This window comes from Sebastes umbrosus, chromosome 19 (assembly GCF_015220745.1).
Source record: "Sebastes umbrosus isolate fSebUmb1 chromosome 19, fSebUmb1.pri, whole genome shotgun sequence".
Classification (NCBI taxonomy): domain Eukaryota; kingdom Metazoa; phylum Chordata; class Actinopteri; order Perciformes; family Sebastidae; genus Sebastes; species Sebastes umbrosus.
In genome coordinates, this window is record NC_051287.1 from 21,186,121 (window position 1) to 21,205,141 (window position 19,021).

General features: G+C 41.2%; 1 protein-coding gene across 2 annotated transcripts in view; it reads left to right on the top strand.

The window, feature by feature from the left end:
* The window catches only part of LOC119478416 (WD repeat-containing protein 70), a 50,421-nt gene that overhangs the window by 18,216 nt on the left and 13,184 nt on the right, over window positions 1-19,021 (top strand). For both annotated transcript variants that reach the window (XM_037753134.1, XM_037753133.1), the window contains exons 10-13: window positions 3,713-3,887; window positions 15,428-15,527; window positions 15,942-16,026; window positions 16,123-16,261. In XM_037753134.1, coding sequence (XP_037609062.1) covers window positions 3,713-3,887; window positions 15,428-15,527; window positions 15,942-16,026; window positions 16,123-16,261 — 499 coding nt within the window. The remainder of the gene's footprint in view (window positions 1-3,712; window positions 3,888-15,427; window positions 15,528-15,941; window positions 16,027-16,122; window positions 16,262-19,021) is intronic.

Below are 19,021 nucleotides of genomic sequence, written 5' to 3' on the forward strand. Positions count from 1 at the left end.
AATGTTTAGCTGTAAAATGAGAAAGTTTGTGACCCGACAGCCATGTTTAGATCAGTTGAAGAAATACCAAGCACTGCCCACCAGCCAGAGCACAGCCAATAGGAACGCTATCTCTGAAATGACCTGTGATTGGTCAAAGTCTCCCGTCACGGGCTAGATTTTTTTTAAAGCTCGAAAACAGAGCCACGAGGAGGTACAGAAGTCTAGTTTTCTCTCAGAGCACTTGAATTACAATATGATGAGATCTGCTGCTGTAGTGTGTGGTCTCACCTGCCCTGCTAAAACCTTTTTTTAGGTTGATTTTCCACTTTGGAGCCACACTAATAATGTTGTGAATTTATGTGAATCAGTATCTCGCTGTACCCACAGAGCATCTGTGCTCAGACCAGAGTGTTTCTTCTTTTGCTTCCTTGCTTGAGTGCCACTGTGTGTACGCCTCCTCCCAAAATCCTTCCGTTATCTCCCCTTCAGCTGCGATGCAAGATGGACCGACTTCCCCTCCTAATCCGCGTTTCTCATAACAGAGCCCTAGTTAGTCAGTCAACCGGCCATCAGGAAACACAGCCTAACCCCATCACCGGAGTTTGACCAATAAACAACCTCATACAAGACGTACACCTTTCTTATCCCTCTCTCTTCCTTATCTCCTCATCTGGGAAAGTGATCCCAGCAACCATCTCCCCCACTAGGCCTGTAACCTGACGGACAGATAAAATCTGGGGCCTGGGGAGTTGTCACTCCTCAGTTGATGTGTGAACGACTGCGCTACCTCGTAAAGTGCACACGCATGACTGAGGATGTATGGGTCTCATTTTATTACATTCACCCCTCTGTTTCTGAAGCGAAAAAGGGGGCTGCTGATTGAAGGGAAAACAGGGAAGAGGAAAGGGAGCGCAGTTTTTGGCGGTTTCTTCATGGTGCATGTGAATATTTTGACATCTCACTCTTTTATTGCTGTTTCTTTCCCAAAACAACCACCTCCTCTGAGAGAAAAACGGTGCCCCAGATGTTTCCCTCTGGAATAAAGGTGCAACTTTTATTAGGTGAAGCTGCAGATCACTTCCTTTTGATTTTTGTTACTCTGATAGGGGACAGAAAGTTTTTAAACTTTAATTATTACAAGGCTTTGTTGAATACTCGATTCTAACTGGTCAATCACAGCGTTCTACGGTCTATTATTTCATTATAGCAGACTGTTGCTATGTATAACAGATCATTGCTATGGGCGCAGTTCTGATGTCGTACTCTGGCGGACCGTTTTTGTGTCAAATTACTGATTTTTTTAAGTAAGTAGCCGTGTAATAAGCGGGATAATGTACAGCTAGTGGGCCACTGTTGTGAGATAAACCCCTTCAGGGCGATGCAGGACCCCTCTGCTCCGCATCAGGGTCCACCCGCATCGCCCTGTTGGGGTTTATTTCACAACAATGAACCGCTAGCTGTACATTATCCCTTACTTTACAAGTTTAAAGACAGTTTCCCCTTCCCTGCTCTGTCTTGCCCCTGACAGGTGAGGGTGTGCAGTCTTTGCCCCGTGCTCAGGGTTGGCTCAACACTGGTGGGCTCTGTTCTATCCCCCTGACAGCCAGCAGTGCCATGTTTTGGAAAGAGCCCTTACGATAAATAGCATTCCAGGTTTTGTGTGCTACGCGAAAGGTTATGTTGTCTTTATTGGCTTGACAGACGCCTACAGTCTTCTGTAAACAAAATAGAGATGTCTGTGTGAGGCAGCAGGTGGACCAATTTGTCATCCAGTCTACGGCGATCACTCTTTCTCATTCACTCTCACACATACACCCGTATATCTGCTCATGTAAACACTTACTGTACAGTGCAAGGTTGTAATGGGGCAATCTACTTATTATATATTGGGCTTTTGTATCTTATTTTTCCAGCAGGTATTTTTTGATTTACGAACAGCTTCGGTTTATGTGGATTTAAACACAACTATGCATCAAACAGAGTTTTATTTGACCCCTTACCAGTTCTCACTCAAACCATATGTCTTCAGCTGGCATTTGTATTACATTGTTAGACTTATCCAAACACAGTTGAGTGTGTGTGTGTGTGTGTGTGTGTGTGTGTGTGTGTGTGTGTGTGTGTGTGTCTCTGACTTTGTAGCCGGTCATGGAGGAATCCTTGCCTGGCTGTTAGTAGCAGCCCTGCCTGTGTGTTTATACTCCTCTGCTGACCTCATGACCCCAAAGGTCGTGATGCTCACTAAAGCAAGCAGTGGGTCACAGACACATTTGGACACGCTCTGTCTGGCGCGAGTGTTGGCGTGGGTGTGTGAGAGGTTGGCTAAACATGTTTGTGTGTAGTCGGGTAGTTCAATAACTAAATGTGGAGGTTTAAGGTTCTTGAGGTCACCTGCAGTGCTGCTCATCATTTTTGTCTTCTTATTTATCAGTTTCTATATCTCTCTTCTTTTTAATTTCTTTTTATCACTGCAGCCTCCCTTACACACTTTTCACAAAAGCCCTGAAAAGATACAGAGCTAGTTGATTGAAACGATTTAGATTTGGTGGGTGGGTGCTTGGACATCCTCTAGACAGCAAGCCAACAGGGTCAAAAGTGAAACGTTCCACCTTGTTTTAAGCTAAACAAATTGGTGTACTCAAATCATTGTCCACCCGACTTTGAAATTTAAAGTATGCATAAATACTGATAACGGCTTTGACTAGCCTAAATAATCATCTTGCTCTGAGGGGTTTTTGAGTAACTTTATCCTTTTTATTTTATCCAGATTATTTAGGATTGCTAACAGCAATGAATGATTAATCATTTGAAAGTTAACACTCAAGTTTCAGATGCATTTTGTTTTTAAAGCTAGGGTAGGTAATGTTGAGAAACTAGCAAGAGTACGCTAGATTTAAAAAAATTTCCAACTGCAAAACCCAGCCCAGTGATGTCAACTCTTTTCCAATGAAACGCTGCTGACTAGCTCCAAACGTTGCTAATTCTAGCGAGAAAGTCACCAAGTCAGCAACACTGACAGATACCGGATTTTATTTATCTATTTTTGTCAGAGCATTTGATTTATTGATTGCTGTTGGGATGTAATGAGTATTTCAACTAATATAGCAATAATGTTTTTGAAGGGAATTACCAACTCTAGCTTTAATTTGTAGATTGATGGACGTCTATGTATCTCATAGTTTTGCATTGTTTATTTGTAAATATATGTCAATTCTTTAGTGGTTTGATGGATACATTGCATATGCTATTATGAAAGTTAGTTAATATAAGATTTATTTTTATAAAATACCATTTCACCATTGTTCAATGTTTGAAATATAAACCTGTAACCAGCCAGGATTAAAGTTGGGCTTAAAGTTAATGACATTTTGGAATAAAACCTCCTATTTGCACATTTACTATACTGTATGAAAAGTCTGCATTTTAATTCCTCCTTCTCAGTGGTCCAGGTTGTATAATGTGTCCAAAGATTTCATGGTTTCACGCTTCCGACACACCTGTCAGACTGATCTACTGTCCTGCTGTTTGCTAACCCCTCACCCTGCAACACATACTGTAGCTGCCTCACCTTCTGTTCATGAGAATGGCTGAGGCACACTGTATCTCTCTGTGATACTGATTTATTACAGTGGTGGATGGTGTTGATGACCAAATTTGTTTTGAGGGATAGATGTTTTATGAGGGATTCATGACAGTTGGGTGAGGATAAATTAAATACCCTGTCTGTCCACAGCACTGTGCGCACATGGGTCCTGAGCTCGGAGAAGGGTCACAAGTCTGTGTTCAAACCGCGATCCTTCCAGGGGAAGAAGGTCATCCCCACGTGCTGCACCTACAGCCGCGACGGGAAGCTCATTGCAGCAGGCTGCCAGGATGGCACCATCCAGATCTGGGACAGAAACCTCAGCGTGAGTCTTCAAACACACACACACACACACACACACACACACATACATACCAACTGCCTCAATGTGCAGTAGGTTGTAAACATCGGATGTCTGTTTTGTCACGGCCTCTGGCACAGAGTCATGAGTCTCGGGTCATCCGGTCACAGGCCAGAGAGGCCAGAGTTCACTAACGTTGACCAGAATTGAAAATGCCTTGCTTTAAAATGCATTTGTCCAAACTGGGAGTAGTTGAGAATATTATTGAATCGACTATCTGACCTGTATTGACCCTGTTATCACACTAACCAAATAAGAGTTGCTCTCATTCCATCCAAACTCTGGAGAAATTAGTCTACAGCCACGCTAGAGGCTCTTTGAGGTTGTAATTAAATACAGTGGTGCTTTGAGCTAAATGCTAACATCATGTTAAGCAACTATAATCTTAGTTAACAATCCCTTTATTAGCACTTGTAGTACAGCTCAGGCTGATGGGAATGTCATTGGTTATGCAGGTATTTGGTCATAAATCAAAGTATTCGACAAATTAAAATGTTGATCTGATGATGGTGCTAAATGTTAAAGAGATAGTTTGGGTGTTTTGAAGTGGGGTTGTATGAGGTACTCATCCATATTCATTGTATTACCTACAGTAGATGACGGTCGGCACGCCCCCAGTGTGGAGAAGCAGGCAGGAGTTACCACATGGGAGCAAAGCAATACAGTCCTGTGGACGGGGCCATCAGCGAAACGTATTTTAGCCACCTATAAGAAATGCCCACCTAAATAAATCAATATCAGTTTAAGTGTACGCTATATTTTGATTTTTTTCTGACGGGGAACTGAACTGAAAGTGAAACCTCTTCTCTCTACAGCATACTGTTTTTGTCAATGAAGTCTGTTGGCTTTGAGCTTGCTTAGACAAGTTTCACGTTCAGTTCACACAGTACACTTAAACTAATATTGACTGATTTTTTTAGGTGAGCCTTTCTTTTAGGTGGCTAAAATACGTTTTGCTGCCGGCCTCGTCCACATCAGTACATTGCTTTGCTCCCCCGTTGGTACTCCTGTCTGTTTCTTCAAGCAGGGGGCGTGCTGACGGTCATCTACTGTAGGTAATACACTGACTATGGATGGAAGTACCTCATACAACCCCACTTGAAAACACCCAAACTATACCTTTAAGGGAACACCAAAGTGATCTAATAGTTGTTGAGATATTTCACTATGGACCAAAGCAGTGGACTGACCTTCCCTTCCCTAGAGCCACGCCGCTGGCATGGCTCAAAATAGCTGATTATGTAACTGAATTAACTGACGTGTGATGATTACATAAAAGTTACTGGGAGGCCCAATCACAATTTCCCTCTGTACATTTTCCACTATTAGTTAATGAGGCAATTAAGTGATCAAAGTGTTCATTCCGTTCTTCAAGATTCACATTGTTGAGGTAATGGTTGATCTTGGCTCCTAAATAGCATTGCTCGCACTTATTTGGCTGTTTTCACTCGAGTTATTTGACAAATAGTCACTGTACATAAAAATGACTTCCATCCGAGGCTGCAGAATGCACCTCCTCCATCTTTCAACGAGGAGATCTTTTGGGTCACTCGATTTGTTTTATCACCGATGGATACACCTTAACCCATGCCTGCTTGTCTACCCGTCTCTGGTTAGTGTATGGGCGGCAAAAGGAGCCTGTTTTGCAGCTCACTGCTCACTTGCTCATTCACACGCAAAATGTAGCTCCACGATACAGATGTGAAGAGGAAAAAAAGAGGTGCATTCCTGTGTTGGGAAGCTGAGAGGACCTGCTGTACTCCATAATAATTAAGTATTTTCAAAGGTGATATATTGCAGGCAACGTTCCAGTTTGGTATTGTCTTACATTACAGCTAGCTCTTTTGCAAACACGGTTTCACAAGTTGCCTTTTCCACGGTGTGAGAAACACTTTATGGATACTCACCTGGGAGCCCTGAATCACTATGAACACACATTTTAAGAGAGAAAATAAAATTGATGGAGGTCTGCACACAGATGTTGCTAAATACTCTCTAAGACAACCGAAACAATAAGTTTTGAACTACTGGTTGGTCTATTTTCATGAACTATCTGAAGAGAATAAGAAGTTGTTTTTCTGCCCCCGCCACATTTTTATCATTAATTTCTCTGTTCTACTTTATATCTTTTCATCTGTCCAACCCAATACATGGACACGGTTGAATGCTTCTGTTATTTCATTTGAGAATAGTGACGGTGACAATTAAGCTGCAGTTAGTGAGTTGGAACAGCTTGATTGGACAGAGGGGCTTATCCAGATTAGTCAAATGAGAAGTAGGCTACACGATAATTACTCCCAACAGTCAACTTCATAATCACACAACACACAAAAAAATGTATTTAGATGGAGGATTCCTATTGTGAGAGCTTTTGTGCTTCCGTGTACCCGTGTTGTGTGGACTCCACTCACTCATCATCCCACCCCTGGGCTGCTCAGAGCAGCAGGCTCCGAGTCATTGGGTTAAAGCTCTCCGAATTTATTACCCCTCTTTCTCCAAGCTAAATATTTACCCTGCGTCCCATAGCAGCTTACAATAGTCATGTCTGTTGCCTGACCACTGGAGCCTGTCCTGTCTGAATGGCTCAAGAATTTAGTTGGTGCCCTCTGCCCTAATCAGCAACCTGTTCTGCTGACTCGAATTCAGCCACAAGCCTAAAAAGGAATTGACCTCGCGATGCTTTTATTGCTGCTACCCACCCCCTCCCCCCCCCCCCCCCCACCCAGACAAGGCCTATCTCCTGTTGTATCGCCACTATTACTCATGGCCAGAATATGCAGGCAGATCAATCACAATCAATCCTGTACATGACCTTGATCTCGAGCTGAGCCCGAAGAGAAGCTATTGAGGATGACACATCGTGCTCTTGAACCCTGACATGAGTTGATTGATCCTATGATGGGGGTTCAAGTAGGTCTCTTTTAGTGGTCTGCCACAGAGAGTGATTGCATGCTCCCTCTCTGACCAGAGGGGTCGGTGCCAGAATTACAAGACTGCATTTAAATGGTTGCCAGGTAATGTGCACTCTGTGAGAGTTTGTGCGTCCAGGGTGCAGGCCTCCGTTCAACAACATTACCACAGAGACCTGGGGAATGTTATGATCTCATTGGTGGACTTGGATGTTTCCAGACTTCAAAGTGGGACCCCAGAAGAGAGGTGGTTTTGATGAACGGCACCGGTGGGGAGTGTTATCATGAGATGATATGGCAGACTTTCTCTCGTTCTCTGCTTTTGCTGGCTTTGTCATCGCAATCGATACTTATGAGAAAAAAGTTTTTAATAGTTTTTAATCAGATTAATTTCGATGTGTTATGAAGTCTTGTCTTCATTTTTTCTCTTTATTCTGGTTCTCAGCCTATGTTGTTCTTTATAAAACGACTTAAGATTCCAGGCTCCTTTTCCTCCACTCAACATCGTGTTTTCATTCTAGTCACACACAGTTTATTGTCACCTGCATAAACTGACCACCAGTGTTGGCCAGCAAATAATTTATAGTTACCGGCCTAATAGGACCCTCAATAGAATTAATACGCGTCTGCACAGTATCACTGTAAACTAAACTAGTAACTCTGTGGGTCATAAAAGATGGGTCTGTGGGAATATAAAACAGAATGACAGAAGAACTTCTTAGGGCGCTTTCACAAGCCAGCATTTATTCTGTTTTAATCAAACTCTGGCGCGGTTAGTTTGTTTGTGAACGCAGTAATCGTACCCTGGTGCGTACCAAAACAACCGATCCGAGACCGCTTACGAGAGGTGGTCTTGGACCGTTTCCAAGCCAACCAAAACGCAGGCTGCCTGTGAGGGTTTTTGTTGAGATGGAAACACAGGTTAACATGAGTGGGAGAGGACAGACCGGTTGCAAAACTCCGATGTTTACTTGACATCTGGGCCGAAGAGGACATACAGAATATGCTAATATGAGTGTGTGAAAACAGTGATGTTTGTAAAGTCATAAACTGCTTCCAGTTTGACTGAAGAAGGGATTGGTGCGCAGTCAATCAGTGCCGAGTCAAAAATGAAAAACGTCGACAGTATCAAAATCTGCGATTCCCTGCACAGAAGTGGCAGCTCTCGAGATGAAAAAGATAAATTTGCCTTCGTACACGTCCCTCAGCAACAATTGCTTTTATTTGTCCGCTTTAATTTGCTCTGTGAAAGCGGACCAGACTAAATGGAAAACGAACCAAAAGTATCAATTTAACTCTGATTCAGACTAACTAAACGAACAATTGCTCGTGAAAGTCTCTTAAAGTCCAATGAAAATGTTGAGAAAAAACGTTCTAGGATCTGATAACGGACTAAAGTACATATACAACCCTCATCATGAATATGTCTTCATGGAAGCGTTTGCCGGGCTATCTGAAGACATTCTGATCGTAAACATTTACACCGAATCTCATTCCTACAGCCTTCATTGTAACTAGCGATTATTTTCATTGTTGATTAATCTGTCAATTATTTTCTCGATTAATCGATAATTGTTTGGACTATAAAATGTCAGAAAATGGCGAAAAATGTTGATCAGTGTTTCCCAAAGCCCGAGATGACGTCCTCAAATGTCTTGTTTTGTCCACAACTGTCATAGAGGAGTAAAGAAACCAGAATTCACATTTAAAAGATTTTGACGATTATCAAAATAGTTGGCAATTAATTTAATAGTTGACAACTAATCGATTAATCAATTAATCAATCTTTGTAGCTCAAGTGCTTTTTATCAAGTGAATGCTTCAGCTTTCAGCGTTGTGCTCATTCCTCACCCAGGTTTTAACTCTGGACAAAGACCTGGAAACGACATGTACAGAATCCTTTTTTGCAGTTTGCAGCCTGAGACATGGAGGAATACTGTCCCTTCAAGGGAACACGCTGTCAGATCATGCGGACACTCAGTCCAGTGTGATCCGCTAACACACACATACACACGGCTTCCCCATCACCACTTGTTGATTTCCATGAAAGATCAGAGCAGCTGCTCAGGACTGCGGTTTGGCCACTCGATCCTCAGAAACGAACAGAGGTCAGAGTGAGATGTTACAACTGACTGCACAGTGGGCATCACTAAGTCTTTCAGGTGTGCGCTTGTAAAAGTATGGTGGTTGGTGGGGGGGGGGGAAAGGCAGCGCCATGCAGTATTTATATAATGATACCCAGATAGTGTGGTCAGGAACAGTTGGTCCTGTGGTAGATTGTTATCATAGTCTGCTGCGGATGAAACCCAATGCTGTGTTCCTGCAGCTATTTATCAACTCCTGCTGCCGAATGGGTGGAGATGTGAATTAGGGCTCTGTGTATGCGTGTGTCACAATCTTACATGAAACGATATACATGCATATCTGTGTGGGGGAAAATGCTCACATTGGCTCGCTGAATGAAATTGTGACAATTTATCCCGGTGCCTGTTTGGGCCAGGGAGAAGGGCACAGTTTGCAGAGGAAGTCACAAGGCGCGAGAGAAGTTTCAAACTGTGTACGAGAATCCGGTTTCACAAGCCGGCTGTGTAGATTATCACAGGAAGCAAACACCATGGCATCTACCAATGCCAGCCAACATCAGGATAGTAAATAAACACGCAAGCTCTCACAACAGCAGTAAATGATCTAGAAATAGCTGGAGGGGTTTATGTTTGCAATGAGCAGCTAGAATAACCACCGGCAAAGTCACTACTTTTATGTATGAAGTTTACAAAATGAAAGAAGTCTTATTATTTCCTGCCTTTTTTTTTCTCTTCATAATTTACTCCAAAGTTGAACAAGGCTCGTCTTTTCCCTCATTCCACCTGTTTGTCTGTTAGGATGACAGAATTTTTTTTTTTTTTTTTTTATGCTAACACAACAGTCACTGAAGTGCAGTATAACATAACACATATGACATAAAAGTGAGAGTTAAAACCCAGCATGTGCCAACAGCAGATGGTGTTCATTTTGGAAAGAAAAACGTCAGATAAAAAGAGGAAAAAAAAAATACACTTTGTGGAATGATTCATTACGGGTCGGACAAGAAGAGCTCATAACTTTTCTTACTATAGTTGACCTGAGGAAACCCGCAGCTATAGCGAGAAAACATGTGTTTCGAGGCTATGTTTTTTAAAAAAACAACAACAAAAAAACGCGTCTTCGCTATTCTCTCTGGAGTTATGTAAAGCAGATTTCATCACCTTCTCCTCGCAGTATATTTATGGTGTATTATCTACTTTTGATGCGGTATATTTTCACCCCCCGCAACGCTGCACTGTACATACAATGCTACGATTTTCCTGCCTGGACTATCCTCTCCACTAGACCCACTTTTATGGTGTGCCATTGAGCTTCATGTAACAACTCATAAGACAAGATAATTACAGGAAAAGGGTTCATCAGCATACCCTGCTGTTCATAGTCCGCTGACCCCACCCAACCTATTTGTGCCTCCATGCATAGATGCGCTCGCAGTTATATGAATGGAAATGGTTGGATACGCTCCCATTCTCCATGCGCACATGACACAGCTGTGGCAGTGGTCATTGTCCCCCCAATGTCTTTTGTTTTAGGCTGATCAAATAATGTATTCTCAAAGCTCAGTCGGCCACCATGCACCCTTAACGTAGAGTACTGTGTGTTTGACTGGGTTTAAGCCTTACACATTATGCGTTAGCTTCTGTTTAGTAGTCCTGAGATAGCCTGTGGCCGAGCTGTAAGATTAGAAAATGTACTTTTTATATTAAATTGACCTCTTGACTTTTATTTCTCAACCAAGTCAATTTCAAATGCAGCGAATAAAAGAATAGGAAGATAATCTAAGATAAGAAATAAGGAGAGTGGATTTGAGTCAAAGGTACTTTACAAGTAAAATGATGATGGGAAGCAGAAAATTATCCCTAGAGAGACCACAGAGGCTAAATGGCCAACGCCTGGAAAAGTGGAACCCGTGTTATCTACAGTTCAAGGTAACAGTGTTATCTGTCTCGTCCAAGTTAATAACTTCCCTCCATTTACTCACTTTGGAAGTGAAGTATGACCTCGTTTCCTTCTTGTATCATAAGGACACATCACTCATTCACCTCACGCTCCTCTCTCTCCTGCTCTTGCTGCCAGCATTTCTCTACACTTCTCTCTATCTTATCTGTCCTCCACACTCTGTGCTCACTTCAAATTCCTTATCCACCTCTCCGAGTCAAAAGCCCGTATTGCTGCAATTCTCCTTTCACTGATTTATTTGCATTCCGTTTAGAATTAATGAAAATGTAGCTGGATAAACCGAGGTTATGTTTGTTTGAGCGTTAGCAAGCCTACTTCCCAGACTATTGCTTCACCGCTGTCTTTTAATGATCGATCTTTATAAGCTGGCCGTACTCGGGTAAAACTAAGGCAGTATGTGGAAGAAAGCGGAGAATAAAAACACAGGCATCAAGGCTTCGCAGTTAATGGTGAAACAATTAGTTTAGTTTGATAATCGATTTAGTTGTTTTAAGTCATTTATCAAGCATAACTGTCAAACATTTGCTGGTTTCAGCTTCTCAAATATGAGATTGTGCTGCTTTTCTGAGCTTTACATCTTTGTGCATTCAAATTTATGTCTTTGGATTTTGGACTAATGGCTGGAGAAAACAATCAATTTGAAGACATCTACATTTTATAAAGAGCTGCCCTCTCTTAGTCCATTAGTCGACTAATCGGTCGTTTTGGTCTTAGTCGACTAAGATTTCTTTAGTCGATTATACGGCTGCAACTAATGATTATTTTCATTGTCAATTAATCTGCTGATTATTTTATCAATTAATATATAAGTTGTTTGGTCTATAAAATGTCAGAAAATGGTGATCAGTGTTTCCCAAAGCCCAAGATGACGTCCTCAAATGTCTTGTTTTATTAGGATTTTGACGATTATCAAAATAGTTGGCAATTAATTTAATAGCTGACAACTAATCGATGAATCAATCAATTCATTAATTAATTAATTATTCACATTTAAGAAAATGGCATTGGAGAATTTTGACATTTTCCTTTAAAAAAATGACTCAAATTGATTATCAAAATAGTTGCCGATTAATTTAATAGTTGACAACTAATCAATTAATCATTGCAGCTCTTGTTGATTAGTAATTTTTTCATGCTGAATGACTTATTTCCAAGAAACTGTGATGTGCTTAACATGAGCCTGACATATTTCATTAATACATTGGTAGATAGATGATGTCATGTCTTAGTGTCGACTAATCTGTCGTTTTGGTCTTCGTCGACAAAGATTTCTTTCGTTGATTAATCGTTTGTTTGTCTTTTCATGCTGAATGATTTATTTCCAAGAAACTTGTGGGCAAATCTGTGGTAAAAACAAGATTTAAAGTGGTGCTTTTGTGTGTTTCTTTGTGGAGAAACTGGGTTTCACAGATCTGTCAATTAAATCAACTAATCGATTAATCGACAAAATCGTATTAGTCGACTAAGAATTTCTTTAGTCAGCCAAAGAAACAGACAGCCCTAATTTTGTAGACTAAATGATTAATGATTAAATTCAGACTAATTGACAATGAAAATAATAATTAGTTGCGTAACCCTAACTATAAAATCTAGAGTTAAACAAATCAAAAATTCTAAATGCTATAACTTTTTTTCTTGTCTTCATAGAACATTTTATACACTTAAGGTTAGCAAGCTTAAAATGAATTTTAACATCATATTTGTTTACTGGTTATCTCCTTTTTCCCTTCTGTTCATTGTCCACATTTTGGGTGGCCGTGTCCTTTTAGAGAGCTTTTCTTCTTGCTGTTCCTTTGTGTGTATGTGTGAGAAAGATAGAGAGAATCACAGTGTGTGTGTGTGTGTGTGTGTGTGTGTGTGTGGTGGTGGAGGTTGTGGAGGGGGGGGGGGGTTAGCTGGGTTATTTCCAGCCTGGAGCTGCAGATCTTGGCACACACACTCTCTGCACTACAGTAGTATACCACTTGCTCAGAGTGAGCACTGAGGAAGCACATCGCGCGGCTGGCCATCTTGAAAACAGCTGCTTCAACGAGAAGTTAAAACGCTTCTGTTTGCAGGGGGAACATTGCTGCAGTGGCCGGGATTCATTAGGACTAATTTGGACCTCTTAATTGGGTTTATTGTAGTTTATAATTGTTTCCAAACTGTCTCTAAAATGCCACCGACGCCTCTCCTCAAACTGTTTTAAAATAACTCATTATCTGTTTTTACCCCATGAGCTACAAAAGTGAGATTCCACTCCCTGTAGCTTTTGTAACCAGTCTGTTCTCACCTCTATAGAATGACCCCGACTGAAAGGTCACTCAGCCTACTTGGTTTTCAGCGATGCATGCTGATCATCACAGCCAAGTTGAGTAAGCCGTCATTCTCATATACAGCGACATGCCGAGGAAATAGTTACAAGGGCAAAATTATATTCACATGATTTGCCTGACGAAGACCTTGATGGTGGAAACGCTGCCTGGGGGGCTGCAACACTCAGCGTGTGGACTGCCTCTCCTTTTCCATTGTACGCTGCTGTGACTTGTGTTGGGTGTGCACTGTCTCTGCTTCAGAATATTACATAATACTCAAATTTAGGGCTTCAACTCAGGCTTATTGTCATTATCGATTTATCTGGCTGATTATTTTCTTGATTATTATACATTCTTTCAATTGTTTGTTTCAGAAAATAATGATCAATGCCCATAACACTTTCCTGAAGCCCAAGGTGATGTCTTAGAAAATGTCCTTGTTTTGTCCGGACAACAGTCTGAAACCCAAAGATATTCAGTTTACTGTCACATAAAACAAAGAAAAGCAATCAGTTTGACATTTTTGTTTGAAAAAATAAAAATAATAAAAAATAATCATTAAAATAGTTGAAGATTAAAGGACATTTCTCACCAGTGTGATGCGAATAAATGCAGTTTGAATATTCCACATTGACAACTATGCACACGGGGTCCAGTGTGAATTATTTTTTTTATTATTGTTTTCCATTTTCGTCAATGAGGCCCAATAAGTTTCCTCCTAAATAGTGCTGTGTCAACTCCACACAACAAAACTCCATCCAGACAGAGAATGTCTATGCGGCTAACGTTAACTACACAATACATGAACTAATCGGACCCCAAATGTGATGCTGTTGTGGCGGCTTTCATTTTCTTTCAGTTTCAGATAAATGATAATGCGACTCGGTAGTCTTTCATCAGACATTTCCTGCCTTGTAAATGACTTTCAAACCCCATACTGCTAGTTTGTAACATAGGCTTTCTGTTATAAAAATGTAATATCCAAGCCCGAGCCAAGATAATCCTAATGGCATTATTACATTTATATTATTATCATCAGATAACCTTATGTTTGCTCAGACCTGACAAAACTCCTTTAAAGCCACAGAAGACTTTATACAGCTTTCACAGGCTGGCTAGTTCTCCCCATGACTAGTAACCTGACTTTCATATGTAAATTGGTGGAGTTGCCCTTTAACTGTCTTAGTTAGAGGACTGTGTTACTTATTTATTTCCTAGCCACACTTTTGTGTTTAAACACGTCTTTTCAATCTCAATCTTCTCAGCCTCAAGCTACTGCTGTCTCCTATGCTTCTGGCACATGTCCATCATTTGTAATTAATCCTGGTTGTTGATGATATTTTGATGTGACACTTTAAAACAGTTGTTGTTACTGGCCCGACACTTGCGACATAACACTTGTTTAAGGATTGGCTAATGATAAGAGAGAATATTAGCCCCGAGGCTGCTGGTAAAACAGTGTCTGATGTGCGTTATTGGCTGGTAAACTGTACGAAGTAGGAATATTCTAATACTGTTTCAGGTAGAAGCAAGGGGAAAAATCAAAATCTGTCAGACAGGCACCTACGCTTGCCAAGGTAAATCTTTGTGGTCTGTAGTCTTGCTAAAGAGTGCGGCGGGTACAGTGTGTAAAGCTGCTGGTATTTCATAAGTTGTAGCGAGCTTCATAGTTAAATATATAGTTTGGTGTTCGTGGAGGTAATGGAAACCGTGTGTTGTTTTGAAGACACAGAGAGTGAAAAGGTTCTTTTTGTTACCGCAGTGAGAAACTGGAACGCCTGCTACTGAAGCAAAGCATCGGCAGTTTCATACTGTAGTACATCAGGAGATTATAAGAGCTCTTTAATATTGATGAGCAGTAGTGACCGAGGCACCGTGTTTATGGAAAAAAGGCAGAGAGAGCCAGGACTGCACTATTTATTCATTTTGATCTGTAATTAATGATCAATTACATCAAGGTCTAGGTTTTCTGTTTCTGTAATGTCTTCTGAGACATATCCACGGTATAAAAAAATAAATTAACTTCTGTGTTTGCTCAAGTATTTCTTCTTTTGTCACTCGCACATAACTATTATTAGACACAAACGGGAGTGAGTTGCTGCTACAGTATCATGACCTCTGTGCTAGACTTTCACTTTAATAAACAGACCAAGCACATCACGTGGAATAATGAAATGTCATTCAACCTTTATTTGACCCATTCATGCCAGCCTTGTCGTCATAAACTATAATGCAATGTTTCTCTTTTTCCTCTTAGGTCCATACAAAGTTCCACTGTCGGCAAGCTCACATCCCAGGATCAGACACCTCCTGTCTCTCTTTTTCCTACGATGGCGTGACTCTCGCTTCACGAGGAGGTAAGAAACCCCACAGCCAGCCAACAGCCCAGCTCAGAGCCTCCAGTTTTTAGGTCCAATACTTAATCCTTATCCAAAGTGATGGGTTTTTAAGCGGAGATGTAGCTTTTCTCCTCCTGTGCAAAATAACAGAAGCCTCCACCAACAAAACACAGAATACTCACAAGAGATATATATATATACACACAGAAACACTTGAGTTCCTCCTTGGTATGTGATCTAGTCAGGAGGTTTCACAAAGACAAACAGGAATAACTCTGTGAAGAGTCCTCCTGTAATGTAAATGAAAAATAACTCTTACAGCCTTGTTGCATAGTCACGAAAAGCCAAAGTAAATAACCGTTCAACTGTGGCGACTTAGAAAGTAAATATCACAATTTACAGCTTAACCTGTTGTTTCTTTCTATTTTCTAGGCGATGACACTCTGAAGTTGTGGGATATACGTAACTTCAAGAAGCCTGTGAACGTAGCTACCGGACTTGAAAACAACTTTACAATGTAAACTGTCATCTTAATAACAATCTGTTTGATAACTGTAAAGTATGTTTGGATCGTGAACTGACGATATTGTATGTGTGTGATTTTCTCTATTAGGACTGACTGCTGTTTTAGCCCCGACGACAAGCTTCTTGTAACGGGGACCTCTGTGAAGAGAGAACAGGGAGATGGGAAGTTGGTTTTCTTCGACCGAACTTCCTTTCAGCGGGTCTATGAAATAGAAGTCACCAATGCAGTAAGTCCCGCTCCAGTCTCCGCAACCGCAGCTGCTCTCATTGCAAGATGTTTTTCAGCTGGTTGATATGATATGTTGGTCACAAACCAAAATGACCCCAAATAACGTGCAGTGGAAAAGAGACATAATGAATGCACAATGAAACATAATGAAAACCTAATGAAATCAATGTGCATGTCATTCCTCCTCCATGTAAGTCTGGGCTCAAACAAAACTGCAGTCTTAAAATGTTTTTATTTAGTTATAGCTCCCTGAAAACACAGCAACAGCCGTCTAAGGCCTCATTATGACAGCCGGATAGATTTGACTAGCCTGATATGGAGATTTATTTAACTTCCTATTTACCCAACACAGAATAATTCCAACGGATTAGAACTTGGGTCTATTATTTATTTTAGTTGTATTTATAAAATTCTAACAGCAACTATGTAGTAGTGTACACCACAGGAATTTAGAGAGACAGAACTGTGCAGTCAGCAGCCTCCGTTATGTATAATTATGGAATAATAATCCTAGAAACTCAGAAATCTGCTAAAATGTCATATCAGTTCACGCAGAAAGAGAAATTGGTTTTGCTTTTTTTTTTGTAAATCAAATATCAAATAACCCAATCCTCTGGCAGTGACTATACATTTTCCCTTTAAATCACTCTGTGTCTGAAGCTAGTGGTATATCAGCAGCAAAGCAAAGTACGTATTTTCTCCATCATCACCCTGGATGAGAGATTGACGTGGCGGGGAAAATACAGAGGAAGATGAGAATGAGTTATGGAGGGGAGTGAAAGCAAAGGAGGAGGAAAGTTAAAAAAAAAAAAAAATGGTGAGAGGCAAGCTAGGAGAAAGCAGGGTAATGTGACCTTTCCTTACTGCTAAGTCATTCCCACAAACCTTTGGCAGGACAGCTATTGACGCTTTTATACGCTTTTATATGCCTTTTGAGTCACATTTTAAATTAAATTATCCACGGACACAATCGGCATGTTCCATTCACATGTACTACGCTGTCAAACACGTTAGCGTACCATGCACTTTATCCTAATCCTGCTTTCTCAGAAATCCATTTGGGGAGGGCAACCAGCCATAGGTGCTGAAATGAAGGGGGCAGAGGTGCTGTCTTCAGTAGGAATACTTCCTGCTCCTTCCTCCTCCTCCTGTCGCTCCTTTTTAACAGATTTAGCACTGTGTATCTGTAGTCATAACAGTGGGGTCTGACAGAGGCTAATGGCTTCTAACTTGGTCTCCCTAGCTAAGGCATGACACTTTCACATGGGCCGCAGAGTGAACGTGTTCGAGAGAGAGAGGGGGGAAAGAGACAAAAGCTGGGTTTGTGTGTCCGTGCATCCCCCTGTCCTGCCAGCCAGCTGCTGTTAGCTTGCAAACCTTGGCACAGCATCGACACTAAGTGCACACCCCGCTGCACAGTTGCACTAACTGAGGGGAGGGGAGGGCGGTCTGTGTTTTGGTTGACCCATTTTTATCTGAGATTTTAACTCGAAATGAATAAATTCATTTTTTTTATCTAATGTTTTTTCCTTATCTAAATATGACTTTTTTTAGAGTTATTTAAGCTGTCAATTTATATAAAAGCCTCACTGTTGAATTAAAAGTTGAGCGTGAGCTCGTCTGAAGTTAGAATGACGCTGCATTAAAATAGAGTTTACTTTGATGGCAAAAAGCGCTAAGAATAGCATCTTTAGCATCAACATAATCACCGTCGGTACCTTGGTGTCCCTTCATTCAGGAGGAACAACAACGATCTCTGTCTCACAGTGATGTTACACAATACAGACATAGACAATTGTCTGTGCAAGTGTTTTTCAAAATGAAAACCACATGTTCTAGATGCCCTGTTGTGTAGATGATGTGGCTACTGTACTCGTCTTCTCCTCTCTAGATGGCTCCTATAATGTTAGATGGCAGTCTGCAAAAACCTGACAGCTAAATAGTTCACTCCAATCAAAATACACTTGAGTTTAAATGTTCAGTATTAATGGTGTCACTCAAAGACGGTAGGTGGCATTGTTAATCTGCACCACATAATCCTGGATGACTGTCATTTAGAGCAGTGGTCAGCTTCACCATGTTGTATTTAAGGTCTTCCTGCAGAGTCTACATAAGCAGAATCAGCTGTAACATTTGCACCCACTTCACCGTGGTGACGATATCGCTATAGGCAGCATCAAAGAAAGACCTCAGACACTTTGGGTCAAAGAGTCTGTTAAGAACTTAACAACCCTCCTCCTCCTCCTCCTCTGCATCACTCCGTGGACGTTTGTCTTCCCTTTCACTTTACTGAAGAGGGTAAACATTTGGAAGTGATTTTTCCATTGGCCTTTCACTCGTTCCACCATCCACCATTGTGAGAAAGCTCTGAAAGCTTCGGCTCACTTTCACTGGAAGGACGGCAGAAAACCTCTTCCTGTCTGCTGCGCACCCTTTTTGCGCTGCACAGAAATCCAGCAGATTTTCCCACAAAATCGCACCCGGTGCCACGGAAAACAATGCAGTCTAGAGGCTGCCAATCGCCTTGGCAATGGTTTTATTTGTGTTAATTATAACCTCTCAAAATGTATATGGTAATGATTAAAATACTTTAATAATGCTTCGTTCCTCCCAAAAGGAACTCCAGCCGACGTAGTCTATGAAAACATCCTTTGAGGGCCTGTTCACATATTTGAGCAGTTTTCTTGCGGTTGTTTAGCCTAATTGCTTTCTTCGATATGTGCGACAACTTGTGGAGTTTGGAGACCACATGGATGAT